Below are 13644 nucleotides of genomic sequence, written 5' to 3'. Positions count from 1 at the left end.
ATTCTACAGCCGTGGATCCCACTGAAGTTCTTCTATGCCCCAAACCCCACCCGCTCAGGCTCCACCCTTGTATCTCCTGGATTTAACAATCCCAGACTTGGCAACCCCAATGAGAAGAGAGGGGATTTGTTGCAGGTCTGTTGCCTTCAAGATCACAAAACCCTGTAGACAGCACTGATAAGTTTTAAAAGTTGGCATTGTCTCTTTTTCTTGGCATGATATTGAAGTGAAACACCTCCAAGGTTTCATGAAATGTTGATGCGAGGCCTTTTGGTTTTTCTTTGTCATGGTCAAGTAGGGAGCTAGTAGTTTGGCCTGGCGAAGGTGGTAGGATGCCAGCTGTGTTACTTGGGTGACCTGAGCCTCCATAGATAGGGAGGCATCCATAACCACACCCAAGTTCCTGGCAGAGTGAGCCACTTTTAGCTGCACTCCATCCAGTTTGGGTAGGCACGTTTCCTCACTTGGGCCCTTCCTGTCCAGCCACAGGACCTTTGTCTTTGAAGGGTTGAACTTCAGACGACTCTGCTTGAGTCATCTCGTCACTGCTTCCAGGCAGCTGGCCATTGCTTCTGGGGGAGAGTCAGAGTGGCTGTCCATCAGGAGGAAGAGCTGGGTTTCATATTGATGTGACCTTACTGTCCTTATGAGCACTTAATAGGGTTATTTTGATTCATTAAGCCATCAGGTTGATTTGTAACCATCTTGGAAGATAGGTTGCAAAATGCTGGTGTCTAGCAGACTCTCATTTCAGCTTTTGACACCACCATTCCTTTACCTCTGCAGAAACCCTTTTTTCCTAAAGCAACCAGCATGCAGGAATAGAGTGCTTTGCATGGTGCATGTCTCTCCTCTCAAGTTTCTGTTGTCTTTAGGTAAAGGTAAAGGTATCCCCTGTGCAAGCACTGGGTCATATCTGACCCTTGGGGTGACGCCCTTTAGTGTTTTCATGGCAGACTCAATACGGGGTGGTTTGCCAGTGCCTTCCCCAGTCATTACCATTTACCCCCCCCCCAGCAAGCTGGGTACACATTTTACCGACCTCGGAAGGATGGAAGGCTAAGTCAACCTTGAGCCGGCTGCTGGGATTGAACTCCCAGTCTCATGGGCAGAGCTTTCAGACTACATGTCTGCTGCCTTACCACTCTGCACCACAAGAGGCTCTTTCTGTTGCCTTTACAGAGCCTAAAATGCTTAAAAGTTAAACCCAAACCAGACTGTTCTACTTTTACTGCTACGTCTTTCTGGCAAGCGGCCACAGGTTTGTGAACAGCCCTGGCTGTATGTTGTGTGCAGTTATAATATTTATAATCTTTTACTGCTCTCTAGATGCTCAGAAAAATCCCCGAATGCAGATTCGGTAATTTATATATGCCGAAGGGTAGATGTTTTAGATTTGTACTGACTTCTTTACCATGCAAAGAAAGGCACAGTCTGCCTGTTTTATGGGAACTGTATAACTGTATAACATGTATCGAGTTGGTACAGAACTACAAACTGGAATGGTTCACAGGCTGTACCAGTGTCCAGGAATTCAACAGAAAAGGCTGTGAGTGGGAGGAGGGAAACAAATGTGTGAAAAATAATAACAAGTAAAAAAAATAAAAGATAGTGTGGCATCTTTGGATACTTATACATGCTGAAGAATGAACACATCCGTTGGCTACGAAATTCAGTGTGCCTAAAGGCATTTTCTGAAATCATAGAATCATGAAATAAAAAGGGACCTCCCGGATCATCTAGTCCAACCCCTGCACAATGCAGGAAACTCACAACCACATGTCCACCTGCAGTGGCTCCAATTCCATGCCCAGGTGATGCTCCCCCACGAAAACCAGAATCCCTGGCCAGTCTTGCCTGGGGTAAGTTCTACTCCCAAAGTGGCAATCAGCAATTCCCTGGGCACCACAAGAGCCAAGCACCGACACAGCCGTTCCTGCCCACCCACTCACAGTCTGCCCGATGTTCCCAGAATCAGCATTTCTGCCAGATGGCTATCTAGCATCTGCTTAAAAACTTCCAAAGAAGGAAAGCCATTTGTATAGCGTACACATCAAAATGTAATCGGAGTATGGCACACATTTTTGTAAAAGGTTTTAAGAAAATGGGCAATTTGTCACACACAGAAGGTGGCTGTAATCTTCCTGCTGAGTGCACCCATCAAGACATGCTCACACTCGCTCCATATAGCTCCGTAGCTCAACAATGCAAGCTCCACTATTAACCCCCGGCATGCGAAAAATGTGTGTTTGGCACTCTGGGGGGCTAGTTTTGAAAGCAGTTTATTTAAAATGTTTCTGTGTTGTATATGAGTTCTGTTGTGCTGTTCCAGTTCTATGGAAAGGCAGGGGGGAAGTGTTGACATTCCCTTCCCTCCAGTTTGGTGTAGAGCCAGTTTGGTGTGGTGGTTAGGAGTGCGGACTTCTAATCTGGCATGCCGGGTTCGATTCAGCGCTCCCCCTCATGCAGCCAGCTGGGTGACCTTGGGCTCGCCACGGCACTGAGAAAGCTGTTCTGACTGAGCAGTGATATCAGGGCTCTCTCAGCCTCACCCACCCCACAGGGTGTCTGTTGTGGGGAGAGGAAAGGGAAGGCGACTGTAAGCCGCTTTGAGCCTCCTTCGGGTAGGGAAAAGCGGCATATAAGAACCAACCCTTCTTCTTCTTCTTCTTCTCCTCCTACCCCAAATTGAGTGTTGATATAATTTGGGGGATTTTATTTCTAACAAAGACATTCTATCTTAGAAGGGGGAAAACTCTCTTTACAAATCCATTCATTCTTAGAAAAATGGAAAGGGTACATTTTAAGACTGCCACCCCAGCAGGTAGCCTGGGGAAGGGAAACAGTCCTGGGAAAGGGGTCTGCCTTCCGGCACTTCCTGACCCAGAGCCCTAAGGAGAGGGAGACCAGCAGCCTACCTGTCCACCCCCTAGGGGTAGAAGGAAGATGAGGCAGCCTTCCTGCCCAGCCAACCACATTGGCCCCATGGGTTGGGAGCTTCTTCTGTTTAGGCCTTGGGCATACCAGGCAATGCCTCCCCTGGGCTGGGTGGGCAGGCCCTCCGTGCACAGGCAGGCTGGTTGACATCATTTCTGGGGCAATGGATAGTTCCAGGAATCAGTGGTTGTACCTGGAAGTAAAGGATTATGACACTCTTGACATCCGTGGTGTTTAAAAAATTTAATACTTTTTATTTTTGACTTTATCCCCCACAACTGCTCTAAGTGGCAGTGAAGAACAGGAATTGAGGGCAGCCCCGATTCTATGGCATCAGAAGCCAAAGCTCGGTGTCCTTTCCCTGTCCCATGCATTTTTTTTTCATTTCTCGATGCCTTTCTTTCTTTTGCAGTGGAGAGGGAAAATGTACAGAAAAGAACATTTACCCGATGGATCAATCTGCATTTGGAAAAGGTAAGAATGCAAAAGAAGACAGCTGAAATGGACAGCTGAAATTCTACCAATCCAGTCCTCCAATGGAAGCGGCTTAAAGGCGGCTTCAAACTTTGTTGGCCACAGCGGAATTACACTGGCCACTCCTTCTGGGAAGTGAGATCCACGAATGCTCCAATAGCTGTTCCTTAATGTGGATGATAACAGTTACAATTCAGCATGCGTAAAGCAGTTCAACAGTTACTATTCAGTTACTATTCAGTTACTATTCAGCATGCGTAAAGCCCGTTGTTGTAGTGCCCCTCAAAGAATATTAAAGCCGCCTTTGCTTATTTCAATCCGACTCTTCTCTCTTTACAGTGCAGTCCCCCGCTGGAAGTGAAAGATTTGTTTGTTGATATTAAAGATGGCAAAATTTTGATGGCTTTGCTGGAGGTTCTCTCAGGGCACAATTTGGTATGTATATTTTAAATAATAGTCAGGATCATGCTCCGCTTGCACAATGGAATGGCGGTGTTGCTTTTGTCCTCAAAAGGCTAGTTTTGAAAGAAAGAAAGAAAGAAAGAAAGAAAGAAAGAAAGAAAGAAAGAAAGAAAGAAAGAAAGAAAGAAAGAAAGAAAGAAAGGAATAGAATTTCTTTATTGTAAAGGATCGCCATACTTTGACAGGAAGCAAATAATAGGCATTCTAGCTGTCTGTCTAGGCTGGGGTGGTGAGAAATTGCAGTTAGAAAGAGAAGCTGCAGGAAAAGAAGAAATAGGCCAGAAGGAACGAAATTCTATGAGTAGCTTTCTGAGTAAACAAAGAGATAGCAATAGAGCAGGGGTGGCAGACTGTGGCTCTCCCGAGGTCCATGGACTATAATTCCCATGAGCCCTTGCCAGCACATGCTGGTAGGGATGCATGGGAATTGCATTCCATGGACCTCTGGAGAGCCCTCTCCCCCCCCCCCCTCCGAGCATTCAGGAGGAAAGATACGGGAATGGATTTGTTTACTTTGCTGGCTCCATTGCCCCCTTCTGAAGCCCTCTTGTGCTCTCCACAAGGGGATATTGCACAGTCCTTCACTGCCACCAAAGTCAAGCTTCGGAGGCTTTTTGCAGCCTAAAGACGAGATCAGAACTGTATATGGAGCCAGACAGCCAAGTCTTTAAAATCGGGTTTCATTGTTAATAGAATTGCCCGGACACTGTGCATATTCAGCTTCAGCTGTATGGATCATGTTCCAGTTACAGCCGCTGTCCCACTCACGCTTTGCACCAAGTTCTTGTACTTGGTATTGCATCACAAATCAATCAGACTCTTATTAACTTTCTAAAATTAATCTTTCCGGCTTGTCTTACATCTCACTGGTACTCTTGTAATGGGGATAGGCATCCTCTTCCCTTCCTCCAAGGAGTTCTCTCTGTAAGAAAATAGTGAATTCCTTTGTTCCCTCAGATCCTCATGCAACATGCTTAAGAAGTGGAATAGGTTATGAAAGTGTTATGAAAGGGTAGAACGGTTTATAAATTCTGCTGGGTTAAATTACTAGGCTGAGTTAGAACAACTGGGAAATACCAGCTTGCCTAAAACATACCTGCCAGAAGCGGCTAGTGGAAAAAATAGACTTTCAGAGGGCATTTGTGATTATGCAAAAACATTGCCCGATAGCATAGAATCTAACACAAATGATTTAATGTTTTTTTTAAAAAATAAGGGACCTTCTGGTACAAATTGAAATCGATCCAGTCCCCCTTGCTCCCCCACCCCCACTATTGCCATAGAAAAAAGGATTCGTGTCCTTGAATGATGTGATCCATTAGGTCATCTCCAGGCATTATCTTTTCCATCCATCCCATCTCTGTGTCGATTAGGAAGAAATTGCTTGCAGAAGCATTATGTAGGCTGATAAAGGCTAAATAGGCAATGACAAATGAACACTGGTCCTCATTGTACAGTGCAGTCCTGGTGGGGGTAGCCAGTTAAGAGCAGAGATCTGTTTTACCTACAAGTAAATACAGTAAATTGTAAGGGCAGAATTTTTAAACTAGAAGAAATTGGTTATAGGAATCAGGCTTGCTAACCTCCAGGTAGGGCCAAGAGATCTCCCAGAATTACAACTGATCTCCTGATGGCGATTTCTTCACCTGGAGAAAATGGCTACTTTAGAGGGTGGACTTTGTAGCATTATATCCTGCGGAAGTCCCTCCCCTCACCAAACCCCACTGGCTCCAGGCTGCAGCTCCCCGAACTCCAGATATTTCCCAAACCAGAGTTGGCAGTCCTACAAATGATGGTTGCTATTTTTTTTATGACATACCCATTTGTGAAATGATTTGTTGACTGAAAGCTTTGGGGCCAAACTGTATCTAGTGCTCAGGATCCATGGCCTAATCCATTAATGATCTTTTTAAAAAAAGTCCTCACTGGCAAATGTCATTTTCAACTCGCTCTGCTCTCTCTTTTCTTAGCTGCACGAGTACAAGCCCTCAACCCATCGTATTTTTCGACTGAACAATATTGCCAAAGCCCTCAAGTTTTTGGAGGATAGCAATGTAAGTAGTTCAGAAATCCAAGAACATATTTCCTCTGTTTTCCTTGTATCTGTTGCCAAGAAATGGTTGTTGTTAGCCTTCCCGAGTAATGTATAGGCTGAAGAAATTGGGCTTTGATTGATATTGAGCGAGAAGGTCATATACATAGTATGCAGAATGAAGGGAAATCCCTATAGACTCTTAAAAATATATATATATATATATAATACTCATCCAGATTAAAGGATCAAGAGCTTTATTATTATTAAAGCAAAATAACAAGCACTGCCTGTAATCTTTAATGATTTCTCACCCCATTTGCTTTAAAGCTTGGTAACTTTAGTCATCTGATTCTAAGAATCTTTCCAGCATCACCAGTTTTATATTTCTCTGCTGAATTATCAAAGTGGCTCATTTGATTTCCCTTTTTATAGATAGACATCTAGAAAGGAAATGCATGACTTTTGCAAGCCACATGCTGAAACTTGTTCCCCTGGCAAGCAAAAATCCATTCTGCCCTGGTGTTGCCATGACCAATTATGCACTGGGAACTTCACTGCCCCAGCTCCCATGCAGGAGCACAAATCAGGGGCAGATGAGGTGCACTGGGCCAAATGCTCCCCCGTGTGGGTGCAGGAAGAGGTGGGGCAACTAGCCATAACTAAAACTCCAGCCTACAGCCCAGCATGAAACCTCCAGTGCATAAACGGTCCATCTGAGGCATAAGATCTGGGTCTTATGCAAGGACAGAGGGATAGATAAGTTCCCCATGGGGAGATGCTTATTCTCTCTTGGGAGGAAGGCTCAATCCAGGGGGTTTTATTATTTTTATCCCGTTTTCTCCCACAGATGGGATGTACAGTGGCTTACAAAATACAAAAGGAGTTTAAGCTATATACATACAAGACAATCCAACACTCTGAGTTGATACTGCTTTCGTTACCTTGGCTCACAAGAAGCCATATGCTGAAACCCACAGAACCAAGGGCTCATTCCATAAGCTCTCACCGCTGGTGCTACCCAGACTTCAGCATTTCTGCAGCCAGGGAGATACAGAAGCTTAGGCCAGCTCTTATGCAGCTGACTGACTGACTTACTACATATCTCTCCTCTGCATGAGCCACGTTACTATAGCGCAGTGGTTCTCAACTGAGGGGCGGACCCCTTTGGGGGTCGAATGACCCTTTCACAGGGGTCGTGGCAGGGCAAGCAGCTTGATGGGGGTTGTCATCCACACAACAGCCTTGCGGGGTAGATTGAGATAGAGTGTTCCACTGTCTGGAGCAGTGGGAAAGAGCGGAATGGTAGGACAAGAGGCAGAACTCAACTGAGAAACCCCGGGAAAAAACCCGGTTTATATACAGTCATGAACAATGGATCTTCACGCCATTGGTCAATTTTGGTTTAATTTCTGTGAAAGAACCTTTGCATAATTTTATGGTTGGGGGTCACCACAACATGAAGAACTATATTAAAGGGTTGCAGCATTAAGAAGGTTGGGAACCACTGCTATAGCAGGTAGAGAAAAAGGTCAAGGAAGGCAATAGCGAACCACCCCATTTCTTACTTGACTTGAAAGGCCCTCCCTAAGGTCAGCTGCAACTTGCCGGCACATATCAAAATCACAATCACACAGAGCAGGAAGAGACCACAGAGGCCATCCAGTCCAGCAGGTTGAACGATGTGTTCTGCTGACCCCCTCCTGTAGCCTCACTGAACCTTGCTTGTGCTTTTGACATCACATTTAACCCACATGTCTTGTTGCTAAGGGCCTTACTATGTCATAGTCACTTGCGCCGACTTAAGGCAGCGGGTTTCCCCTGGGCAAGCTGAACTTTTTGAAGGAGATGGACTGACTCAATCTTCAGCCCCTTCAGTGGGTGCCTGTGACCATAGACTTGTAAGTGACTCATGCTAGGAAACATGGAGAAGTATAAATGGATATAGCAGTACAACCAGGAGTACTGTTTTCCTAATCCAAAAATAGCCCCTAAATCTTTAGTAGGTGCATAATGGGGAGGTGTTTGGCAGTGATGTAGCTTTTCCCATCACATCACAAAGAGCAGCGCTTGTGAACTTCCTCCAGTACAGTGAGTATTAGCATGTTTCTAAGGCCTCCTTCAGGTTATTAACAGGACCCATGACATGGTTCCAAATTTGGAGAATCCTTGCGAAGGCTAGAAGATACAGAAGTTCGGCTTAGAACTGAAAGTAGTTCTACATCTGCATAACTTTGGGGGAAATCACAACTTTTTCTTAACGAGTTTCACCTTGGGAATGATAGCGGTTACATGAAGAACCAAGAGGCTGACTTACACAGGTTGCAAACAGAAGGTACTCCAGTTTCAAAGAGCTGGTTTTTAAAGGGTGGTGGGCCAAATTATTCAAAGATTGGGCCCTTAAACGAGTTTGAAGTGTTGCTTCAGAGAAATGATTCACCCACAGTAACCTCCTGTTGAAATCTCTATAGTGAGCCAAGGGCTAAAGGAGTCTGTTCATTCTCATTTTGGTTTAATGAAACGTGAGAGTGAATTGAACCTCAGTCAGTTTTGTCAGACTGAGTGATAGTCTGCAATGAACATCAGTGTGGGATCTCGGACCTCTGATAGAAATCCCACCCCTGGGCAACTTGATCGTGTCCAAATATAAATTAGTATAAAAAGCTTTCTAGTAAGGCAGATGTAACGATAGCTGAGGTGCCATAATAATTGAAAGGTTTTTTTTTAAAGAGTCCCCACAGTATTCTAGTTCCCCCTGGACTGCATTGTTTAAAAAATGAATAATGCCCCCCAGCCCTTCTATGTTACATTGCCAATAACTTCTGTAAATCTAATTAAAATAGAACAATGATGGGCTTGTGTGTGGTGTGTGTGTGTGTATATATACCAAAATGTCCTTAGTGGATTTAAATCATCACATGCAAAACATAAACAATTCATATCAGCATCAAAAAAAATCACATTACTGAGCATCAAACACACAGATGCCACTAAAAAACAGGAGCCTGTGTCTAGCCCGACCCACCTTCACTGTCTCTGCCCTAGTGCCCATATCTTGTGAAGTCTCAGATTTATGAGTTCCCTATCTCTGGTCTACTTCAGTGATATGTGGAATGTTGTGACCTCAGGGTCTGAGTTACGCTTGAAGTTACAAAGGTGAGAGAGATCAAGATGGGTAGCCATGTTAGTTACCACTACCTGACAAAGTCAGCAATGATTCACGGACACTCATAACTTGCCACAAATTTTGTTAGTCTTTAAGGTGCTTGCTGGACTTTTTGGTTATTTCTGAAGATGAGTTAGATAATGTAACTAGAGTTTTTGGAAACAGCTCTGTATTCAGCCTCATGTCAAGTTTCATTTCAAGAATACTGCTTGTTATGTGAGAAATCCATTAATGTAGAAGCTTCTTTTATTTGTTGAATTCATTTATACCCTGCCTTTGTCCCCAATGGGGACTCGAGGAAGCTTACATGATTGTCCTCACCCGCATTTTATCCTGACAACAACCCTGTGAGGTAGCTTAGACTGAGAAAGTGTGACAGACTCGAGGTCACCCGGCAAACTTCCACGGCACAAGTGTCATGACCCTGGGGTGCATGAAGACACCGAGGCAGTCACCAGCTTTCAAAGAGAAAAGTCCAAATGTAGCTTTATTGGGATTCTGGGGAGCAACTACAGGTTTTGCCATCATATAGGATCCTTGCTAAAGACTACTTACCATGTACTTAAGGAATAGATATACCCACAATCCCCAGTCCCCCTCCATTGGAATTTATATGCCAAAAGGGGTTCCCACAAAGAGGCTGTTTTATCTAAAGCACAAAGAAGAAGGAGAAGGAGAAGGAGAAGAAGAAGAGTTGGTTCTTATATGCGGCTTTTCCCTACCTGAAGGAGGCTCAAAGCGGCTTACAGTCACCTTCCCATTCCTCTCCCCACAACAGACACCCTGTGGGGTGGGTGAGGCTGAGAGAGCCCTGATATCACTGCTTGGTCAGAATAGCTTTATCAGTGTAGTGGCGAGCCCAAGGTCACCCAGCTGGTTGCATGTGGGGGAGCGCAGAATTGAACCTGGCATGCCAGATTAGAAGTCCACACTCCTAACCACTACACCAAACTGGCTCTCCAGTGAAAGCATTCTTCAGACGTGTTTGTGCCCAGGTAGGAAGAGCCAAGCAAGGTCACCTGGTGGAACAAGCTCCCTGAGGAGATCAGAGCCCTGCCCAAACTTCCACTGTTCCGCAGGGCCTGCAAGAGGGAGCTCTTCCACCAGGCATTCGCTTGAGGCCGACCGACTCAGAACACCTGCTGGTCCCCCCAGACGCCTGCCCATGACTCTCCCAAAGTTACTGTTCACTGTTATTATATTATAATTGTGGTTTTGTAATCTTTTGAAGTTTTTCGAAAGTTGTTTTGATGTTATAGTCTGCATAATGTTTCATTAAGTTATAATGTTCTTGGTAAACCGCCTAGAGCTGCAAAGAAATGGGCGGTATAGAAATCTAAATAAATAAATAAAATAAATAAATTTACATTCCTTTCAACATTAAACAGAGCCAACCATAAAAGATAACAGGCACAGCCTCTAAGAGCTTGGGGAAGGGAGGCTAGAAGAGCACCCTTGGGGAAAGCAGGCCCCTAGACTGCAAACATGTACATGACAACAAGTGAGAATTTGTACTCTGATCTCCCAGATCCTAGTCTGATACCCTAGTCCCAGATGCTGTTCTATCACATTAGTTATGTTGCGGATCGATGCTGGAGTTCTGTTAAATGACACCAGAGCCAGAACGAGGGATTTTATATTTATTCATTTATTTTAAACTAGATATTAAGCCCGCTGTGGGCAAAATACAGCGGGCCCTAGGATGATGGATGGGTGGAGGGATGGGGTGAAGGAAGGAGGAAAAGGAGAAAGAGAGACAGAAAGACAGAAAGAAAGGGAGGAAGATAGAGACAGAAGAAGAGGGAGAGAAACAGGTAGCCAGAAAGAGGCAGATGGAAGAGAGGGAAGAAGGGAGAAAGGGAAAAACAAAAGGAATGCTGGGAGGAAGGGAAGGAGAAAGGGAATGCTGGGAGGAAGGGAAGGAGAAAGGGAATGCTGGGAGGAAGGGAGGAACAGAGTAAGGTAGGTGGCCTTGGGACCTTCTGCTGGGCCCAGGGGCAGGCTCGGCTGCCCCAGGGCCCGGCAGAAGGCTCGGGACGGGGGCGGGAGGCTTTGCGGCCTACTGCCGGGCCCAGGGGCAGGCTCGGCTGCCCCAGGGCCCGGCAGAAGGCTCGGGACGGGGGCGGGAGGCTTTGCGGCCTACTGCCGGGCCCAGGGGCAGGCTCGGCTGCCCCAGGGCCCGGCAGAAGGCTCGGGACGGGGGCGGGAGGCTTTGCGGCCTACTGCCGGGCCCAGGGGCAGGCTCGGCTGCCCCAGGGCCCGGCAGAAGGCTCGGGACGGGGGCGGCAGGCTTTGCGGCCTACTGCCGGGCCCAGGGGCAGGCTCGGCTGCCCCAGGGCCCGGCAGAAGGCTCGGGACGGGGGCGGCAGGCTTTGCGGCCTACTGCCGGGCCCAGGGGCAGGCTCGGCTGCCCCAGGGCCCGGCAGAAGGCTCGGGACGGGGGCGGGAGGCTTTGCGGCCTACTGCCGGGCCCAGGGGCAGGCCCGGCTGCCCCAGGGCCCGGCAGAAGGCTCGGGACGGGGGCGGCAGGCTTTGCGGCCTACTGCCGGGCCCAGGGGCAGGCTGCCCCAGGGCCCGGCAGAAGGCTCGGGACGGGGGCGGCAGGCTTTGCGGCCTACTGCCGGGCCCAGGGGCAGGCTCGGCTGCCCCAGGGCCCGGCAGAAGGCTCGGGGCGGGGGCGGCAGGCTTTGCGGCCTACTGCCGGGCCCAGGGGCAGGCTCGGCTGCCCCAGGGCCCGGCAGAAGGCTCGGGACGGGGGCGGCAGGCTTTGCGGCCTACTGCCGGGCCCAGGGGCAGGCTCGGCTGCTCCAGGGCCTGGCAGAAGGCTTGGGACTTCGGGAGTGGGCTTTGTGGCCTTCTGGCAGGCCCAAGGGCAGGCGAGCCTGTCCCAGGGCCCGGCAGAAGGCTCCCTGGGCGATGGGAAGCCGGCCGGAGGACTTACCGCTGGGGAAGGCTTCTTCCTCTGAGCGGCAACTCCCCGGCCGGCCCAGGCGAGGCTGGGCCAACCAGCCAATGGGGAGCCGTGCTTTGCGCGGCTCCCCATTGGCTGCTTGGCCCTCGAGTGACACTCGGAGGGCCCAATCAGGAGCCGCTTCGCGGCTCCTGATTGGGCCCTCCGAGTTTTTATCCCGGACAGGGCCCGCCCTAACTCCTCCCCACTTGCCCTTACTCCTTTATTCCTTCCGCTCCTCCGGAGCGGGGGGAGGGTTAAAGATTATTAACTTGTTTGTATCCCACTTTTCTCTACATTAAGAAGTTAAACCTGGGCACAGCCCACCAAACCTGTATAGGGAAGCATCATCCTATTCACTCTGGGGATTAATAGGCAGGGCTACATGGGGGAGATCTAGAAAATATTCAAAAATGCCCAACTTTGGAGAACGTTTACTACACTGATTTGTCTACTAGGCATCATATTTATCTAATGTGGTTCACTTGCCACCGTGTTGTGTTCACAGAGGAGAACTTGCCATGTCTGTACATCAAGCAGTGCTTTCAGAGGAGCTGACATCCATTACAGAGCTCATTGAAGATCACTGCAACACCTGAAACTGCCCTATACTGAAGCAGACACGCCTCTATCAGGCTCAGTATAGTCTGCTCTGTTCACCTGCAGTTTTCCAGTCTCTCCAGTCGAGGTCTTCAACTTCACCTACAACCTGATCGTTTTTTAAACTCTAGATGCCGGGGATTGAACCTGGGACCTTCTGTGTGCAAAGCAGATGTTCTGCCACTCTGAGGTCCCTGGAGGAAGAGCCGGATGGAAATGTACTAGATAGGTATTGCTCGAGGGCTCTTCTGTTTTAGAATTTCCTTTGTTGCCAGCCTTGGAGCTGGTGTACATGCCATGTTGTCATTTACTGGTCAGGTAACAGCTGTTGTCTTTAAGGAGAGGGGCGGTGGCTTAGTGGAAGAGCCTCTGCTATGTAGTGCAGAAGGTCCCAGGTTCAATCCCTGATGTCTCCAGTTAGAAACAATGGGGGGCAGGCAGTAGATCAGGCTTTCTTAACCAGGGTTTCGTCAAACCCTGGGATTTCTTGACAACCCTGGAAGGGTTACCTGAATGAGTGGGAGTTAATTCATTTTTAATTTTTTAAAAAGTTGTTAAACATTGTGCCATATGGTCATATATAATCTCAACCCACCCAAAATGACCAAAGAGGAGGGGCCCAGGGTGGGCATGTGCTCAGCTCTGCTTCCCAACCATATTCTGCAGAACATTTCAGGGTTTTTCAATGGTAAAAAAGTTGAGGAAGACGACAGTAGGTGATGGAGAGTTGCTGCCAGTCTTGAGTAGACAATACTGACCTTGATGGACCAGAGGTCTGATTCTGTATAAGGCAATTGCATGGGTTTGATGAAGCCACTTGTGCATAGTGACCCACCAAAGACAATTCTTTTGTTACACTGCAGACCCCTGGACGGGGGGGGGGGGGGGGAGGCAGCATTTGAAATGCCATGGGAATGGAACGAGGCGAATATGCAGAGGAAAGAGGAAGTTTACAATAATCTGTTAGGGGGAATCTGCCACTGGATCTGACCTACAGATAATTCACATCAAATGCCCGCGAAA

The 13644-nt window shown here is 47.7% G+C and overlaps 1 protein-coding gene across 2 annotated transcripts in view; it reads left to right on the top strand.

The window, feature by feature from the left end:
• The window catches only part of CLMN (calmin), a 92181-nt gene that overhangs the window by 51538 nt on the left and 26999 nt on the right, over positions 1 to 13644 (top strand). The window contains exons 2-4 of one of the 2 annotated variants that reach the window (XM_077323589.1): positions 3350 to 3411; positions 3751 to 3846; positions 5844 to 5927. In XM_077323589.1, the coding sequence (XP_077179704.1) occupies positions 3350 to 3411; positions 3751 to 3846; positions 5844 to 5927 (242 nt within the window). Of the gene's footprint in view, positions 1 to 3349; positions 3412 to 3750; positions 3847 to 5843; positions 5928 to 7844; positions 7997 to 13644 lie in introns of those variants that run through there. The other variant, XM_077323591.1, reaches the window with a different exon arrangement.

The sequence above is a fragment of the Paroedura picta genome, chromosome 2, assembly GCF_049243985.1.
Source record: "Paroedura picta isolate Pp20150507F chromosome 2, Ppicta_v3.0, whole genome shotgun sequence".
Lineage (NCBI taxonomy): Eukaryota > Metazoa > Chordata > Lepidosauria > Squamata > Gekkonidae > Paroedura > Paroedura picta.
This window is presented reverse-complemented; position numbering and strand designations above follow the sequence as displayed.